At 37.9% G+C, this 20,785-nt stretch overlaps 1 protein-coding gene across 1 annotated transcript; it reads left to right on the top strand.

Moving 5' to 3' along the window:
- Positions 1–11,008: 11,008 nt before the first annotated feature.
- LOC118797750 (CMRF35-like molecule 9) lies at positions 11,009–14,067 on the top strand. The gene is made up of 5 exons (XM_036557015.1): positions 11,009–11,048; positions 11,137–11,454; positions 12,455–12,562; positions 13,524–13,622; positions 14,033–14,067. The coding sequence occupies exons 1-5, from the start codon at positions 11,009–11,011 to the stop codon at positions 14,065–14,067; spliced, it is 600 nt and encodes a 199-aa protein (XP_036412908.1).
- Positions 14,068–20,785: the final 6,718 nt, after the last annotated feature.

A 20,785-nucleotide genomic window follows, 5' to 3' on the forward strand; every position in this document is an offset into this window, starting at 1 on the left:
GTTTCAATTTAAGATGTACTTGAAGATACAGCACAGTCCCAGAGTCACACAGATTTGAAGTGCATGTCTTAGGGCCTCTGATATCTGTCTGAGATGGTGTTGATCTGTGATCCTGAGCTCAGAATGAAGATCCTCCTCATCTTCACCCTCTTCCTGATTTCAGGTAAGGAGATGCTCTTCTAAATAATCATCACTATCAGCAGAGTCAAATGAAGCCTTTACTTATTTCTTTTAGTAGGTGGAGAAGAACGCAAGAGCATGACAGGATATTCAGGAGGAGGAGTCTTCATCAAGTGTAGATATGAGACACAATACACATCAAACCAGAAATATCCCTGTACGGGTTCATGGCCCTGCATGATGAAGCCAATTTGGACAGACACTAAAAATAAGTGGAAGAATAGAGGAAGATTCTCACTGTTTCATGACACCAGAGCTGCAGAGTTCTGGGTGTTGATCAGAGAGCTCACTGTAGAGTATTCTGGATTCTGTACAAGTGTGCAGTTGATAAATTTGGCATTGACATGTACACACCAGTGGAACTGAATGTAGAGGAAGGTGAGTGTCTCCCACCACTAAACCTTTTTAATATCTTAAACATCCAGCATCATTAACACCAGCTGATGAATGTACAAACTCTCATAAAGGACATAGAGCAGAAACTGTGTTCCCTATAACCCTGTACACAAACACATACTCATTATTTTAACAGTATTATTACAGACTCACTCCCTGCAGAGATTCTTAATCAGACCCTCTCATCTCTGATTGGATTAATCCTCTTCAACCCCAGCTGTTCATATGTGATAATGATGATGATGGTGTGATTATTAGACTGTGTTTATAGTGCTTTGCATTTGTTAAATGTATGTTGTGAGACCTTGACTATGATGTAAGGAGATCACATCTATAATTCAAAGTTATTTAGTCTATTTCTATCATCTCTGAATATGGACTTCCTCTGAATTCATGTGTTAAGCTGTAGAGTAACTATGACTCAACATCCTTTTACTCATGAATATAATCTGAGAATACTTTCAGTCAAAAGGTGCGATGTCCAGAGAAGTCACAGAATATGCAGAGTGAGGCGTTCAGTGATACTGTGTATAAACTGTGAAGGTGATTATTTATAATTGACAGATCTGTCCTATGATAAGAGCATCAATGTGATTGGCTACGAAGGAGGAAATATGAACATCAGCTGCAAATACCCACAATCCCACAGCAGTGACCCCAAGTTTCTCTGTAGGAGAGTGGACACTGCTGACTGTAATTATAAAGCATCTGTTAAAGAGAGCAGAAGATGGATAAATGAGGGAAAACTATTTACATGATGATGGAAAGCAGATCTTCACTGTGAGCATCAACAGTCTGACTGAGGGAGACTCTGGTGAATACTGGTGTGGAGCTGAATCAGACTGGACATCTGACCATGGATACAGGATTTATATCACACAGATCAACCTCAGAGATACTGGTGAGTAGATATGACTTAAGTTTATCTGTTTACTGTCAGAAATTTTCTTCTATATATTTATGGAGTTTGGAAATTAGAAGTATACAGCATTATGGTGATTAAACCTGTTTAATCAGTTGATTGGTCTTCAAAACTGAAAACCTGCAGCCAGGTCGGCCACTTGAGGGTAAGACTGAACACCCCTGACATAAGGAGGCTGTGATAACATAAATGATTATTGAAGAAGTTAAAGAGGTTTTATATGTTATGTAGAACATTATTTGTTCTGTATAAAGAGATTTGGGTTATCTAATGACAATATTAGATGACAAATCTAGAAAAGCTTTTATTTTCCTTTTTACTTCATCTCCATTAACAAAACCAGGAACAACATCACCCTCAACATCACCATCAAGCCCCACTGCACAGACCATAGAAACAAATGCCTCTACAACAACTACAACTACAATGAAATCCTCATTTAAGACTTCAACAGGTATAATATTCATACTGTATATATCCTGTTAAACTGTAGTCAGTCAGTAATAATGTACACAGATTATAAAGCAGCCTGACCTTTACTTTCTTTCTGCAGAAATTCTACCACAGTCATCAACAAACATCAGTTCACTGACCACAAAACCAACCACATCCTCAATGCCTAAGACCATACCGTCCTCTTTGTCAGGTGATTACACTTCATGTACAAGCAAAGAACATCTGCTTGTCTATTGTTAGTCTGATCACTTCAGAATGATCAGATTATAATTTATGACTGATTTATGATTCTGTTTCTCCATCGCCATTATTTCCAGGTTCCTCTGTGGTCACTGGTGTGTCTGTGATTGTGTTGCTGCTTCTGATTGGACTCTTATTCTTCATAGTCATTCTTTGAAAGAGAGGCAAGACTCAAGGTACCATCTCACACAGAAACATGCACATATATAAAATGCTTATGACTTATCCACACATAGTTATTTGAACTATTAATTTCACAATAGAAAATTACTGTAGGAAACAATGTTGAGTAAAGATGTGGTGTTGGGCTCATTTATGACAAATTATGACAGTGGCTGGACATATTATTAGTTTCCTCAAGACACTTCACATGGATTTTTTTTTTTAAATCTACGTGTTCAGATAAATTGATCATTAAACACATTTATTAGGCCCCAGTGGACTAACAGTGATAGACAGATGCTGCCCTCTTCTGGCTATAAATGAACATGCATCAAAAGAAATAGAGCAACAACAATAACATTTTCAGGGCAATTGTACAGCCTGTTTATCTTTCAAGTTATGAACTTTAATATTGATCTAGCAAAAATTGACAAAACTGAGCTAAACTTGATATTGCGGTAGTTTTATGGCTCAGTCTGATTTGGTCAGACTCTGAAGATTGGTATGTTGACATAAATGGATCCTTAAACACATTTATTAGACACCAGTGGACTAACAGATATGAGGAGATGCTTCCCTCTTCTGGCTATAAATGAACATGCATCAACAAACTGTAAACGCATTTCCAGGGCAATTGTACAGCCTGTTTATCTTTTAAGCAATTGATATTGTATACATTGGTTCTCCTCAGACCCAGGCACAACACAAGGCCAGTCCTTCAAAGGATTCTCAGCTGTCCACAGTGTGAGTGAACATGGATTTCAAAAAAGGCTCCCAGAAAACAACATTTCTACAACTGACATGTTTAAAAATGAATAATCAAAGACTGAAAACTGAAACTACCTGACTTCACATCAGTCTAACTGCTCCACCAGGAGTAAAAAGTGTAATTCACTTCAAGAACACTCTAACTTTGTCATTGTTATTATTTATATATCTTCTTTTAGGTTTTCCATCTTTTCAATAACTATGAAGAGATTAAAGACAGTAGACACCTTCTTACATCAGATGCTGGAGTCTTCATGATCTACTCTACTGTTCAACTACCCACAACCCCCACAGGACCTTCTCACACTGACTATGAAAATGTCCAGTTACCCACCAACCCCTCAGAACCTTCGCAAATTGATTATGAAAATGTTCAGTTACCCACAAACCCCTCAGAACCTTCTCAAACTGACTATGAAAATGTTCAGTTACCCTCAAACTGTGATTTATTAAATTCTGTTTATTCTCCTGCTCAGTTACCATCAAACTCTCCTGAACAGGTCATCTACTCCACAGCTCAGTTACCCACAATTCTCTCTGATTCCTCAGCAAGTGGCACTCAACATTCAGCTGGAACATCTACGGAAGATCCAACATACGCAACAGTGAATTTCAGGAAGAAGGTAGGCAGATCTAACGATGCTGTTACCAGAGTAGCCTTTAGTAACGATGAGGACTCATGTGACTATGCTACAGTCAAACATTAGCAGAAGCAGCCAAGTTTTCAATTTAGACTTTTATGTTCATGCATTTCTACCAAAATGAATGTCTCTTTTCACACACAAGAAAAAACAAAGTTTACTTCTGGAAGTGTGTAAATGGTTTAATATTTGTTTTGGATAATATTGTATGTGACAAGTTTTAGAAATTGTCATTAAAGATGACAAAATAACCTTTAGCTCTGTTTGGTATGCTTAAAAATAAGGTTCTGTGAGTTTTGTAATCTGTTAGATGAATACAGTTTTTTTTTTACAGTGTTTTTCTTTTTTACACACACACACATATCTATCTATCTATCTCTCTCTCTTTCTATATATATATATTAATATATATATATATATATATATATATATATATATATATTTATATATATGTGTGTGTGTGTGTGTGTGTAAAAAACAGCTATATATATAATATATATATATATATATATATATAGTTATGTTTTGAAAAGTTTTGTAAATATAGTATATTTAGTATATTTACTTAGCTTATGCACTCATTATCTATTTTAACCTGTACTAACTTTAATATGGGTACATTTTCATGCATCAGTTAAAATTCCATAGTAGTCATGAAATATGAAACATATTGTCCATTCCACTGAGCTTCTGTACAGTGTGTAATAATGACTATTTGTGTAATGTTCCTTAAAAGGGTAATTTCACTCACCACTCACCAATCAGATTCAGTCTACCAGACTCCTCCAGTCATCCATAAAATCCCGTCTTTCAGAATCTGAACACCAGCACAGTTTAATTGTCTGGAGTCTGAAGAATCAAGCCTACCATGTTAAACAGAGTGCATTTTAAAAATATCATGATAGATATTTATTTAATGGAACATATATATATATATATATAACATTGTATAGTATATGTATAGTACAACTGAATTTTAGTGTTTTGCACTGAAAACATGCTGAAAAACATGCTGTATGTCATACTGTTTGATGTCAATGCAGCAAACTAATGCAAAAATGTACTGTGTGACTTAACCTGTCATGATGTCACAGCAAAAGAACTTATGACAGAGTAGCTGCACACAAACCCAGGATCACTATGCGCAATGCCAGGCGTCGGCTGGAGTGGAGTAAAGCACACTGGCACTGGACCCTGCAGCAGTGAAAACATGTTCTCTGGAGTGATTAATCACCTCACTATCTGGCAGTCTGATGGATTAATCTGGGTTTGGCGAATGCCAGGCAAACACTACCTACCAAAATACATAATGCCAATAGTAAAGTTTGGTGGAGGAGGGATGATGGGCTGGGGCTGGTTTTCAGGGTTTGCACCCCTTAGTTCCAGTGAAGGTAAATCTTAGTGCTTCAGCAGACCAAGACATTTTGGACAAATGTATGTTTCCAGCTTTGTGTCAGCAGTTTGGGGAAGAACCTTTCCTGTTCCAGCATGACTGAGCCCCTGTGCACCAAGCAGCTCCATAAAGACATGATTTGACCAGTTTGTTGTGAAGGAACTCCAGTGTCCAGCACAGAGCCCTGACCCCACCCCCACTGAATACCTTTGGGATGAACTGGAACATTAATTGTGAGTCAGGCCCACTGATCCAACATCAGTGTCTGACCTCACAAATGCTCTTTTGACTGAATGAGCACAAATTCCCAAAGACACACTCCAAAATCTTGTAGAAAGCTTTCTAGAATGGTGGAGGCTGTCAGAGCCATAAAGGGGGGCAACTCTACAGTAATGGCCATAGTTTTTAAAGGGGACGTCCAACAAACATATATATGTGTGATTTATTGGTCTCCACATTATTTTGGCCACATAGCTTATCAAGTAATAATTAGACGCTTAATTTAATTTATCAAAAATATTCATATGAAAAAGCAAATCATTTTGCATGACATCATCATTCACATCACATATATGCAGCTTAAAATTTCAGCTCCTCCAATTTAAAACTCCTTTCTGCATCTGTGCTTTATAAAATTGATATTTTATGGTATTTCTATTAGCTGTTACATAATAATTGACTAATCATTAACTAATTAAATATTTAGCATTTTCTTTGTCTGGTGGCACCCACTTAAGGTTTTGTTTGCAGTGATTGTTTTAAAAAACAATCAGTAACACTTTACATTAAGGGTCGCTAATCAATCATTAAATATATAATAATCAACTATTAGTTTCCCATTATTCAGTCATTAGTTAACTCTTCATTAAGCATTAGCTATTACTTAGTAATTGATTAAGCACTTAGCAATTAGTAATTAAGTACACTGTTAGTTGATAAGTTAGTTTGTCGTTAGTTTGTGGCTTACTTACTCATTATCTGTGTGCTAATTGCTGCTTACTACATTGTTAATTAACTAATAAGTATTTTTCTTCATATAAAGAAGTAACATGATAACTTACTAGCACTTATGTGTTAATCCCGCTAATTATCTGTTAATTAACTTTCCATCACCTCCAAATATTCAGTTGCTTCACTTTTCTCACTTTGGTTCATTAAAGATGCTTATGGTCACATCTGACCGTAAGATGAGCGCACACAAATTCATGGACGGTTTTGTTATTCATCACGTTCATCTTGGCATATCTGTACTTATATCTGGTAGGAGTGCATGTACATTTGGGCATAAATGCTGGATATGTGGCTAATTAACCAAAACTATGATCAACATAATCTGTAATAGCAAAAATAAGAACAACAATAGAAAATATCAATAATACTAATTTGTGTGCAGGACAGTCCAGTACAAAAGTGGATGTACTTACTTTACATGCACATTGATATAAACAAGTGCTGCAACTATTTCATGTTCCATTTAAAGACACATTACACTGTAGTTGTGTTTCATACTACTGACTCACAAACACAGCTTCGGTTATACACTGCAATAATACAGCGTTTATTTTAGGGAATTAACTACACTAAACAATCACTCTACTATGTTAACAACACTGAGTATTTAGTTTTATTTCACTTTTTATTTTTTCCAGTTGTTTTCATTTTAATACTATTAAGTTTGGTCAGCAGGGGAGGAGTGCACTCACTGCTGGACATCAAACTCCACCCATAAGCAGGGCCATTAGCTTTCATTCCGAACACTGCCGTTTTATTGGCTGGCTACTGAAACATCTGCATGAATTAGTGTGTGCTTCATGTAAATGGTATGTAAATGAGGTGCTGGTCAGCTGGTTTCATGCACTGAAGCTGATTTATCATTTATGCTCAAATCTCCACTTGTTTCCACATCGTACAAAATTGTTATGAATCAGACGCAGAGCAGTTCAAACCTTATAAAAGAAAAAAGTGTTCTTTTTATACGTAACTTTGATGATTAATGGCCATTAGATCTTTACATTTTGACCATTAATTACTCCTTAAATTCCTCTTACTTAACCATTAATTACTGATTTTGTGTTGTCACTTTACTTGGAGGGACACAAAAGCAGTAATTAATGGTTAAGTAAGAGGAATTTAAGGAGTAATTAATGGTCAAAATGTAAAGATCTAATGATCATGGGCCCTTTTCACAAAGAGTTGCGATTCTGTCCGGATTAAGCATTAGCAGTGAACTATAATGCTCAAACACTGAGCTACAACAGACATATGTTAGTTTTTGTGCACTATCATGACAAAAGGAAGTGAATGGAAGCACTGATTTAACTGTAAACACAGCTAAAATGCTGTGTGTGGTGTAGCCCTGCTTACTGCTGCTGCAGCTGCTCACATCAAGCAGTGTCTCTGTAGCTGAACAACACGCCAGCGGTTTCTGTCATATTTCTGTTTTCAAAAGAAATTAAAGTTCTTCTGTGTAGTATGAATTTGGTAGACGTTGTTTAGCTGTAGCTAGGTTAGCTAGCAACGCTAGAAGCCATTTCTAACTGTAGCTGTGTTCCCAAAATAAGGAAGTTAGCTTTCATCAGCTGCTGCCACCAGCCGGCTAACGTGGAGCGGGTTCTGTGACACATTTAGCTACAGGATGCAGAGACTTCTGACATCAACACAAACAAACACTTTTACAGGTAAAGTCTGTTTGATAGACATCGTTTAAACTGTATTAGCTGACGGTAGGCTAGCAGGCTACAGTCGCTAATTAGCTAGCCTGCCGTTAGCAGTTTGAGGCAGTTTGAGTATGAGCATCAAACTCTAAAGCTAAGTTAGCTCTAACGCTGGCTATGTTAACGATCTGCCAAACAGCATTATTCTTATAGTCTCATGGCAATTTTTGAAGCAGCACTTCAGAAAACATCCACCTTTCACTGCTGAGTCAAAAACGAGACTCTCAGCTGAAAAAACATCTGAAAAAGCTGCTTCATGTTAGCCGGGCTAGTTTGGCTAGCAGTAGCTTCTAGCCAGTATAGCTAGCTTAATATAAACAGAGTCTATAACATTCATGCTACATATAAAAGTTCTTCTTTCTTTTGAAAACAGAAGATTACAGAATCGCTGGCGTGTTGTACAAAAACACAGAGACGGCCTGATGTGAAGCAGAACTGCAGTAAAAACAACACACAGCGTCTCAGCTCTGTTTACAGTTAAATCAGCGCCTCCGTCCACTTCTTACTCTCACTGTCACAGCCGTGCAGGAACTCTACAGTACAGCTGCTGGAGCTCAGAGTCTGAGCGCTACAGTTCACTACTAAACACTCTGACATTGCATCCGCAGGAAGTGAGTTTTACCCTGCTAATGCTTAAACCGGAAGTAGTCACTAATCTTGTGAAAAGGGCCGATTACTCATCAAAGTTACGTAAAAAAGAACAAGGTTTTTTTGCCTTTTATAAGATTTGAACTGCTCTGCGTCTGATTCATAACAATTTTGTACGATGTGGAAACAAGTGGAGATTTGAGCATAAATGATAAATCAGCTTCAGTGCATGAAACCAGCTGACCAGCACCTCATTTACATACCATTTACATGAAGCACACACTAATTCATGCAGATGTTTCAGTAGCCAGCCAATAAAACGGCAGTGTTCGGAATGAAAGCTAATGGCCCTGCTTGTGGGTGGAGTTTGATGTCCAGCAGTGAGTGCACTCCTCCCCTGCTGACCAAACTTAATAGTATTAAAATGAAAACAACTGGAAAAAATAAAAAGTGAAATAAAACAAAATACTCAGTGTTGTTAACATAGTAGAGTGATTGTTTAGTGTAATTAATTCCCTAAAATAAACACTGTATTATTGCAGTGTATGACCGAAGCTGTGTTTGTGAATCAGTAGTATGAAACAAAGCACAGTGTAATGTGTCTTTAAATGGAACATGATATAGTTGCAGCACTTGTTTATATCAATGTGCATGTAAAGTCAGTACATCCACTTTTGTACTGGACTGTCATGCACACAAATTAGTATTATTGATATTTTCTATTGTTGTTCTTATTTTTGCAATCACAGATTATGTTGATCATAGTTTTGGTTAATTAGCCACATATCCAGCATTTATGCCCAAATGTACATGCACTCCTACCAGATATGAGTACAGATATGCCAAGATGAACGTGATGAATAACAAAACCGTCCATGAATTTGTGTGCGCTCATCTTACGGTCAGATGTGACCATAAGCATCTTTAATGAACCAAAGTGAGAAAAGTGAAGCAACTGAATATATGGAGGTGATGGAAAGTTAATTAACAGATAATTAGCGGGATTAACACATAAGTGCTAGTAAGTTATCACGTTACTTCTTTATATGAAGAAAAATACTTATTAGTTAATTAACAATGTAGTAAGCAGCAATTAGCACACAGATAATGAGTAAGTAAGCCACAAACTAACGACAAACTAACTTATCAACTAACAGTGTACTTAATTACTAATTGATAAGTGCTTAATCAATTACTAAGTAATAGCTAATGCTTAATGAAGAGTTAACTAATAACTGAATAATAGAAAACTAATAGTTGATTATTATATATTTAATGATTGATTAGCGACCCTTAATGTAAAGTGTTACCAAACAATCAAAAATCATCAATTAAAATTTTGACATATATTAACATATTGTTGATTTTTAATCATAACCATATCCCCAAAGTTTTACATTTTAGGAGAAGAAAAAATTTCAGTGGAAGATAAACCATTTCTGTTGATCCATCCATCATGAAACTCTCACAATGTAAAGAGCAGCTGGTGTTTTTCAAATTACATCAAAAAATTAAATAATGGAAAAATTGAGATACAAGGTTTTGATCCGGCAGCGACATACATGTAAAGTAGTTTGTATATATTGATGATGAACAACTCTTAATACCTGATTATTAGTCAATTGTGAAGTAAGAGCTAATAGATGTCTTATTAACTATTGTTATTATGAAGTGATTAATCTCTCTCTTTAATCACATTTGTATTACATAGAGAACACAGCAAAGATTGCTCAGTGCTGCTGTTACACTCATTGTGCTTTAGATGGCAGTAGAGTCCTTCTGACACAGACCAGTAAAGAAACAATGACATGAATATGAATATTCAACAGTGGAGTCACACATATTCACTCACTAACAGCCAAACTGGAGTCATCAGAGGACAATTTTACTGAACAAATGCAAAGTGATTCTAATAAGCTTCTCTATGAGAAATAACACTAGACAACAAGAAGAGATGAGAGTTCAGCTGCAGATGAACATGAACTTCATTATCTGAGCAAATCTGAGCACAATGTGTGACTTTATTGAGATCTCTACTGAAACTCAGTGGGACGCGGAAGATTACTGAGGTCTTTTTCTGAGGAGAAACATCTGAGCAGCAGGAGAGACTTAGACTAAGCTTTTGTTTGTTTTTCCATCTAATCTCATTGTTCTGCAGGAGAAAATCCACGATATTGAGAAGGTCTTTTTTTGTTCATATCATATTTGCAAGCAATATAAATCCAAAGACTCATATACTGCAGTACAGTTAAACAGTAGTGTAGACACGACAACAGGCTAAATGCTAAAGGATAAAAACACGAAGCTGCTTTAACACAACTCAAAAATACTGTTTACCTTAATGCAGTGAATTTCACATCACCTTGCTGAGACGTTTTCAGCTCTCTATTTCACGCTGTCAATAAAGGAAGTGGGCAAGACATCAGTTTCTATTTAAGACGCAGCTGAAGATGCAGCACAGTTACAGAATCTCACAGAGACAAAGTGTAACTTGCAGGGCCTCTGATATCTGTCTGAGCTGGTGTTGATCTGTGAGCCTGAACTCAGCATGAAGATCCTCCTCATCTTCACCCTCTTCCTGATTCCAGGTAAGGAGATGCTCTTCTAAATAATCATCACTGTCAGCAGAGTCAAATGAAGCCTTTACTCAGATGGACATTTGTCCTCTTTTAGTAGGTGGAGGAGAATCAGAGAGAGTGACAGGATATTCAGGAGGAGGAGTCCTCATCAAGTGCACATACGACACAGGATACACATCAAACCCAAAGTACCTCTGTACGGGTTCATGGCCCTGCATGACGAAGCCAATTTGGACAGATGCTAAAAATGAGTGGATAAATAGAGGAAGATTCTCACTGTTTGATGACACCAGAGCTGCAGAGTTCTGGGTGTTGATCAGAGAGCTCACTGTAGAGGATTTTGGAACGTACAAGTGTGCAGTTGATAAATTTGGCTTTGACATCTACACACCAGTGGAATTGAATGTACAGGAAGGTGAGTGTCTCCCACCACTGCATTTGTTTATTGTCCTAAATTTGCAACATCAGATAGCTTCAGCTACAGTGAGAATTAAGGCAGAAACCAACACCAGCTCATTTTAACAGTATCAAAGCCTCGCTCTCTTCGGAGACTCTTTATCAGACCTTCTCATCTCTGATTGCGTGAATCCTCTTTAACCCACACACACACACACACACATCATCTAAACCGCATATGCTTCTGGGTCACGATGGGCTGCTGGAGCCTATCCCAGCTGTCATTGGGCGAAAGGCAGGATACACGCTGGACAGGTCGCCAGTCCATCGCAGGGCAGATAGACAGACATCACTCACACCTAGGGGCAATTCAGCATGTGGCCTGACTGCATGTCTTTGGACTGTGGGAACCCACACAGACACGGGGAGAACATGCAAACTCCACACAGAAAGGACCCTGGTTGCCTGGCCGGGAATCGAACCCAGACCATTCTTGCTGTGAGGTGACAGCGCTACCCACTGCGCCACCCACCTCTTTAACCCCAGCTGTGGAAATGTGTTTACATACAGTAGTTGTATGTAAACACATCATCATATGTGATGATGATGGTGTGATTATTAGACTGTGTTTACAGTACTTGGCATTTGTTAAATGTGCTTTGTGAGATCTTCACTGTGATGTTAGCAGATCTCGTCTCTAATATAAAGTCTGTTTAATTTATTCTGTTTCTGTCAACTCTGAATATTGATTTCCTCTGTATTCAGAGTCAGGCAATAGTGTGACTGTAGACAAGCTTCCTGACTCAACATCCTTTTACTCATAAATATAATCTAAAAATACTTTGAGAAGAAGAGTGTGGCCTACAGGGAAGTGACTGAATATGCACAGTTAGGGGTCATAATCAAGTCGCTAAATAAGGACTAGTAAAACTCAAATATACCTGTAAAGTCAGAAAAAATCAGTGATAATGAGTGTAAACTGTGAAGGCGATTTTAAGTGTTTTCATCTGATTGTTTAGGATTGACAGATCAAGAGAAGAGCATCAGTGTGACTGGTCATGTAGGAGGACGTGTGAACATCAGCTGCAAATACTCACAATCCCACAGCAGTGACCCCAAGTTTCTCTGTAGGAGAGTGGACACTGCTGCCTGTAGTTATTAAACATCTGTTAAAGAGAGCAGAAGATGGATAAATGAGGGAAAACTGTATCTACATGATGATGGACAGCAGATCTTCACTGTGATCATCAACAGTCTGACTGAGGGAGACTCTGGTGAATACTGGTGTGGCGCTGAATCAGACTGGACATCTGATCATGGATACAAGGTCTATATCACACAGATCAACCTCAGAGTTACTGGTGGGTAGATATGGTTTTACATTCATACTTTCAGATCGTTTCCTCTACATATTCATGCAGTCTAGAGGCAGGAAGTGTACAGCATTACAGTTCAAGATTCTATTATTGAACTGTAGGTAACTTGTAATCTGGAGTCTAATATCAAAATCAGTCTAATCAAAGCTGAAAGTTTGATTCAAAATATGCGGCTGATATATTTTGCATGTATCCTCACACATAAAAAATGGTTGTTATGAATGTGAAAGGGGTTATAATTTAGCAATTTTTTTATAAAACCAATATGACATGACATCTGAAAAGGCTTTTTTTTTTCTTTTTTAACTTCATCTCTATTAACAAAACAGCTACAGAAACAACCTCCTCTACAGCATTTACAACTACAATGAATTCCTCATTTAAGACTTCAACAGGTATAATATTCATGTTATATATATCCTGGTAAACTGTGGTCAGCAATAATGGCACCTGCAAAGGTAATTATTGACTATCTAACATTTTCTTCATCAGATATTCTACATAATATGTCAACAAACATCAGTTCACTGACTGCAAAACTAACTGCATCATCATTTTCTAAAACCACATCATCTTCACTGTCTTTTACAGGTATTATACTTAATGTACAGTACACAGAAAAACATCTGCTAATATATTAGCAGTTTGATCTCTTCTCAATAATCAGATTATTGTTGTGATTGAGTCTATATTTATGATTCTGATTTTCCAGTTTCCTCTGTGGTCACTGCTGTGTCTGTGATTCTGCTGCTGCTTCTGATTGGACTCTTATTCTTCATAGTCACTCTTTCAAAGAGAAGCAAGACCCAAGGTACCATCACATTAAAATAATGCACATACATAAAATGTGTAACTTATTTATGCAGATATTCCTATATGGACAGAATGTGGTTAGACATTGTCTTGCTGAAATAATCAAGGCCTTCTCTGAAAAAGACGTTTTCTGGATGGCAGCATATGTTGTCCAAGCATGTAAAAAAAGTATTTAGTCAGCCACTGATTGTGCAAGTTCTCCTACTTAGAAAGATGACAGAGGTCTGTAATTTTCATCATAGGTACACTTCAACTATGAGAGACCAAATGAGAAAAAAAAAATCCAGGAAATCACTTTGTAGGATTTTTAAAGAATTTGTTTGTAAATTATGGTGGACAATAAGTATTTGGTAACCCACAAACAAGCAAGATTTCTGGCTCTCACAAACCTGTATCTTCTTCTTTAAGAAGCTCTTCTGTTCTCCACTCGTTACCTGTATTAATGGCACCTGTTTGACCTCGTTATCTATATAAAAGACACCTGTCCACAGCCTCAAACAGTCAGACTCCAAACTAAACCATGGCCAAGACCAAAGAGCTGTCGAAGGACACCAGGAAGAAAATTGTAGACCTGCACCAGGCTGGGAAGAGTGAATCTACAATAGGCAAGCAGATAGGTGTGAATAAATCAACTGTGGGAGCAATTGTAAGAAAACGGAAGACATACAATCTCCCTCGATCTGGGGCCCCACGCGAGATCTCATCCCGTGGGGTCAAAATGATCATGAGAACGGTGAGCAAAAATCCCAGAACTACACGGAGGGACGTGATGAATGACCTGCAGAGAGTTGGGACCAAAGTAACAAAGGGTACCATCAGTAACACACTACGCCGAGAGGGACTCAAATCCTGCAGTGCCAGGCGGGTCCCCCTGCTTAAGCCAGTACATGTCCAGGCCCGTCTGAAGTTTGCCAGAGAGCATATGGATGATCCAGAAGAGGTTTGGGAGAATATCATGTGGTCAGATGAAACCAAAATAGAACTTTTTGGTAAAAACTCAACTCGTCGTGTTTGGAGGAAGAAGAATGCTGAGTTGCATCCCAGGAACACGATACCTACTGTGAAGCATGGGGGTGGAAACATCATGCTTTGGGGCTGTTTTTCTGCAAAGGGGACAGGACGACAGATCCGTGTTAAGGGAAGAATGAACGGGGCCATGTATTGTGAGATTTTAAGCCAAAACCTCTTTCCATCAGTGAGAGCATTGAAGATGGAACGTGGCTGGGTCTTCCAGCATGACAGTGATCCCAAACACATCCCAAACAAATCCCAGCCAGTCTCCAGACCTCAACCTTATAGAAAATTTGTGGAGGGAGTTGAAAGTCTGTGTTGCCCAGCGACAGCCCCAAAACATCACTGCTCTAGAGGAGATCTGCATGGAGGGACGGGCCAAAATACCAGCTACAGTGTGTGCAAACCTGGTGAAGACTTACAGGAAACGTTTGACCTCTGTCATTGCCAACAAAGGTTATGTTACAAAGTATTGAGTTGAACTTTTGTTATTGACCAAATACTTATTTTCCACCATAATTTACAAATAAATTCTTTAAAAATCCTACAAAGTGATTCCTGGATTTTTTTTTCTCATTTTGTCTCTCATAGTTGAAGTGTACCTATGATGAAAATTACAGACATCTGTCATCTTTCTAAGTAGGAGAACTTGCACAATCAGTGGCTGACTAAATACTTTTTTGCCCCACTGTATATAACGTTCAGCATTGATAGTGCCTTCACAGATGTGCATGTCACCTATGCAGTGTGCACTAATGCACCCCTATACCATCATGAACACTGGCTTTTGAACTGTGCACTGATAACAAGCTGAGCTTGCATACAGAGATTTGTATAGCTTGAGTTTATACTCACAGAAAATTATCACACACTGTCAGAAAAAGGTACATTGTCTATTTATCAAGGTACAAACAATGTAAATGTGCCCTCAAAGATACAACAGTGACCTCTTCTTTTACAACACTCTGTAAGCATTTGGGAACTGAGGAGACACTGCTGTAGTTTTGATAGTTGAAATGTTTTCCTGTTCTTGCTTAACATAGGATTTCAGCTGCTCAACAGTTCGGGGTCTCCTTTGTCGTACTCTGAAAGACTCAGCCTCTCTGAGATGCACATTTTATACCCAATCATGCTACGGACCTGTTACCAATTAATCACCAGGTGTTTTTCCAGCATTATCCAACTTTACCATATTGTTGGCATCAAATGCATAATGAGCATATATTTTTTCCAAAAAAAAAAAAGATTTACACACCATTGCATTTTGTTTTGATTTACATTTTGCACAGCCTTGGAAATGGCTATCTATCTATCTAGCTATCTATCTATGATTATATACGGTCACTGAACAAATTATTGATTTCCCCAAGACATATTACAGAGATTTTTCATTAGAGGTCATTAGAGGCCAATAAAATTTCATTAGGCCTCAGTGGACTAACAGTGATTGACAGCTGCTGCCCTCTGCTGGCTATACATGAACATGCATCAAAACAAATAGAGTAAGAACAGACTGTGACCACATTCTCATATCAATTCTACATCCTGTTTATCTTTCACGAAATTCATAATATTTATGTCATATAACATTTAAATTGATTCTTATTTCATAACTGATTGAATGTTCTGGAATTGTTTCTCCTCAGTTCCAGCCTCAACCCAAAGCCAATCACTCAGAGGCTCCACAAATGAACACAGGGTGAGTCAAAACTGTATTTTAGTGCAGAACAAGTTTCCACCAATGATATGCTTAATAATGAATCCTCAATAACTAGGAAAATTGATCCACCTCACTTGCACATAAAGGGTAAACTAAATTTTGGTTTAAATGCACCAAAAGGAGTAAAATAGTTCAGTTTACTTTAAATACACTTGACATGTTATAATTTTCATTAATATGCTTTACCTGTATTTTTATTATAGGTTTCTCTATCTGAATTTGAGGAGATTATAGACCTTTCTGTCTCAGATGCCAGAGCTTCTACAGTCTACTGTACTGCTCAACTACCTACAAACCCCTCAGAACCTTCTCAAACGGATTATGAAAATGTCCAGTTAACCTCAAGCTGTGATTTCTCAAATCCCCTTTATTCTCCTGCTCAGTTCCCATCAGAATCCCTACTCGCCAATCAGATTCAGTCTACCAGAGGAGTGGAGGAGTCTGATAGACTAAATCAGACTCCCTGCTCGTCAATCAGATTCAGTCTACTAGAGGAGTGGAGCAGTCTGGTAGACTAAATTTGACTGGTGAGTGGAGGAGTTTGATAGACTAAATCCAACTGGTTAGTGGAGGAGTCTGGTACTCGCCAATCGGATTCAGTCTACCAGACTCCTCCACTCACTAGTCAGATTCAGTTTACCAGACTACCTCACTCGGCAATCAGATTCAGTCTAGAAGACTCTTCCACTAACTAGATTCTGTCTACCAGACTCCTCCACTAACCAATCAGAATCAGTCTACCAGATCCCTCCACCTACCAATCAGAATCAATTTACCAGACACCACCACTGACCAATCAGAATCAGTCTACCAGACTCCCCCAGTAATCAATCATTCAGTCTACAAGACTCCTCAACTCACCAATGAGATCCAGTCTTTCAGAGTCTGAAGACCAGCACAGTTTAATGTGAGAGTCTGAAGAATCAAGCCCACCAGGTTAAATAACAGAGTGTATTTTGAAAATGTGAAGATAATTATTTATTTAATGGACATTTAATTAAAAATGTTAATATTATGTTTAGAACAACTGAAGCTTAGTGTTTTGCACTGAACAAATTTGTAAGCTGTATGTCACAATGTTTGATGTCAATGAAGCAAACTAAAGCAAAAATGTACTGTGTGACTTAACCTGTCATGAGGTCACAGCAAAAGAACTGAGCATCACAAGCTTCATAAAATAGGATTTCATTACAGAGTAGCTGCACAAACCCAGGATCACTATGCACAATGCCAGTCATCGACTGGAGTGGAGTAAAGCACACTGCCACTGGACCCTGCAGCAGTGAAAACATGTTCTCTGGTGGGATTAATCACCTCACTATCTGGCAGTCTGATGGATGTATCTGGGTTTGGCAAATGCCAGAAGAACACTACCTACCGAAATACATAGTGCCAACAGTAAAGTTTGGTGGAGGAGGGATAATGGGATGGGGCTGTTTTTCAGGGTTTGCACCCCTTAGTTCCACTGAAGGTAAATCTTAGTGCTTCAGCAGACAAAGACATTTTGGATAATTGTACGCTTCCAAGAGCCTTTCCTGCTCCAGCTTGACTGAGCCCCTGTGCACAGTGCAAGGTCCATTAAGACATGGCTTGACCAGTTTGTTGTGGAGGAACTCCAGTGTCCAGCACAGAGCCCTGATCACACCCCCACTGAATACCTTTGGGATGAACTGGGACACCAATTGTGAGTCAGGCCCACTCATAATCAACATCAGTGTCTGACCTCACAAATGCTCTTTTGACTGAATGAGGCTGTCATAGCCATAAAGGGGGGATACTCTACAGTAATGGCCATAGCTTTTAAAGGGGATGTCCAACAAACTCATATATGTGTGACCTATTGGTCTCCACATTATTTTGGCCATATATGTCATCAAGTAATAATTAGATGCTTAATGTAATTAATCAAAAATATTCATGTGAAAAAAGCTAATCATTTTGCATGACATCATTATTCACATCACAGATATGCAGCTTAAAATTTCAGCACCTCTTATTTAAAACTCCTTCCTGCATCTGTGCTTTATAAAAGTGATAGTTTATAACTTCTATTAGCTGTTACATCATAATTGACTAATCATTAACTAATTAAATATTTAGCATTTTGTCTGGTCTCACCCACTTAATGTTTTGTTTGCAATGATTGTTTTAACAACCAATCAGCAGTCATTAATTAGAAATTTGACATATATTAACATATTGTTGATATTTAATCATAACCATATCCCCAAAATCGTAACTTTTATGAGAAAAAAAGGCTAAAGTTTTTGACCATTTCTGTTGATCCATCCATCATGATGATCCATCACAATGTAAAGAGCATATTACTTCAAAAATTAAATAATGGAAAAATGAAGATACAATGTTTTGATCCAGCAGCGACATACATGTAAAGTAATGTGTATATATTAAATGATGATGAATAACTCTGAATACCTGATTATTACTCAGTTGTGAAGTAAGAGCTAATAGATGTCTAATTAACTATTGTTACCCTCCTGCTGCTGCTGCATAAACTCAAACTATCTAATTAACCATTGCTCCACCTGTTTTTCCCAGTTTTGTATTGTAATATTTTAAACTAATGCTGTTTGCTATCCGGTGTCGACCAGAGCAGGATGGGTTCCCCTTTTGAGTCTTGGTTCCTCTCAAGGTTTCTTCCTCTTGTTTTTAGGGAGTTTTTTCTTACCACTGTCGCCATGGCGAAGCTGCTTTGTGACAACACCTGTTGTAAAAAGTGCTATATAAATAAACTTTGACTTGATTTATCATAAAGTGATTAATCTCTCTCTTCAATCACATTTGTATCACATAGAGAACACAGCAAAGATTGCTCAGTACTGTTACACACATTGTGCTCTAGATGGCAGTAGAGTCCTTCTGACACAGACCAGTAAAGAAACAATGACATGAATATGAATATTCAACAGTGGAGTCACACATATTCATTCACTAACAGCTAAACTGGAGTCATCAGAGGATAATTTTACTGAACAAATGCAAAGTGATTCTAATAAGCTTCTTTATGAGAAATAAGACTAGACAAAAAGAAGAGATGAGAGTTCAGCTGCAGATGAACATGAACTTCATTATCTGAGCAAATCTGAGCACAATGTGTGACTTTATTGAGATCTCTACTAAAACTCAGTGGGACACGAAAGATTACTGAGGTCTTTTTCTGAGGAGAAACATCTGAGCAGCAGGTGAGACTTAGACTAAGCTTTTGTTTGTTTTTCCACCTAATCTCATTGTTCTGCAGGAGAAAATCCAAGATATTGAGGAGGTCTTTTTTGTTTCTATCATATGTGCAAGCAATATAAATCCAAAGACTCATATACTGCAGTACAATAGACAGTGGTGTAGACACGGCAACAGGCTAAACACTAATGAATAAAAACACGAAGCTGCTTCAACACAACTCAAAAATACTGTTTACCTCAGTGCAGTGAAAGCACTTAAAAGCATTTTGTAATAATAATAATAATAATAATAAAACTTAGATCATACATATCTTACACATCATCTTGCTGAGAGGTTCTCAGCTCTCTATTTCACGCTGTCAATAAAGGAAGTGAGCAGGACATCAGTTTCTATTTAAGATGCAGCTGAAGGTGCAGCACAGTTACAGAATCTCACAGAGACAAAGAACTTGCAGGGCCTCTGATATCTGTCTGAGCTGGTGTTGATCTGTGAACCTGAACTCAGAATGAAGATCCTCCTCATCTCCACCCTCTTCCTGATTTCAGGTAAGGAGATGCTCTTCTAAATAATCATCACTATCAGCAGAGTCAAATGAAGCCTTTATTCAGATGGACATTTGTCCTCTTTTAGTAGGTGGAGGAGAATCAGAGAGAGTGACAGGATATTCAGGAGGAGGAGTCCTCATCAAGTGTGGATATGAGACAAAATACACATCAAACCCAAAATACCTCTGTACGGGTTCATGGTTCTGTCTGTCTAATCAAATTTGGACAGAAACTCAAAATAAGTGGATAAATACAGGAAGATTCTCACTGTTTGATGACACCAGAGCTGCACAGTTCTGGGTGTTGATCAGAGAGCTCACTGTAGAGGATTCTGGACTGTACCACTGTGGAGTTGGTAAATTTGGCATTGACATCTACACACCAGTGGAACTGAAGGTAGAGGAAGGTGAGTCTCTCCCACCACTGCATTTGTTTATTATTCTAAATTTACAACATCAATTAGCTTCAGCTACAGTGAGGATGAAGGCAGAAACCAACACCAGATCATTTTAACACTGTTATCAAAGACCCAGTCTCTTCAGACTCTTTATCAGAGCATCCTATCTCTGATTGGGTGAATCCTCTTTAACCCCAGCTTTGGAAATACATACAGTAGTTGTTCATATGTGATGATGATGGTGTGATTATCAGATTGTGTTTATAGTATCTGGTATTTGTTTAATG

This window comes from Colossoma macropomum, unplaced genomic scaffold, assembly GCF_904425465.1.
Source record: "Colossoma macropomum unplaced genomic scaffold, Colossoma_macropomum, whole genome shotgun sequence".
In the NCBI taxonomy this organism is placed as follows: domain Eukaryota; kingdom Metazoa; phylum Chordata; class Actinopteri; order Characiformes; family Serrasalmidae; genus Colossoma; species Colossoma macropomum.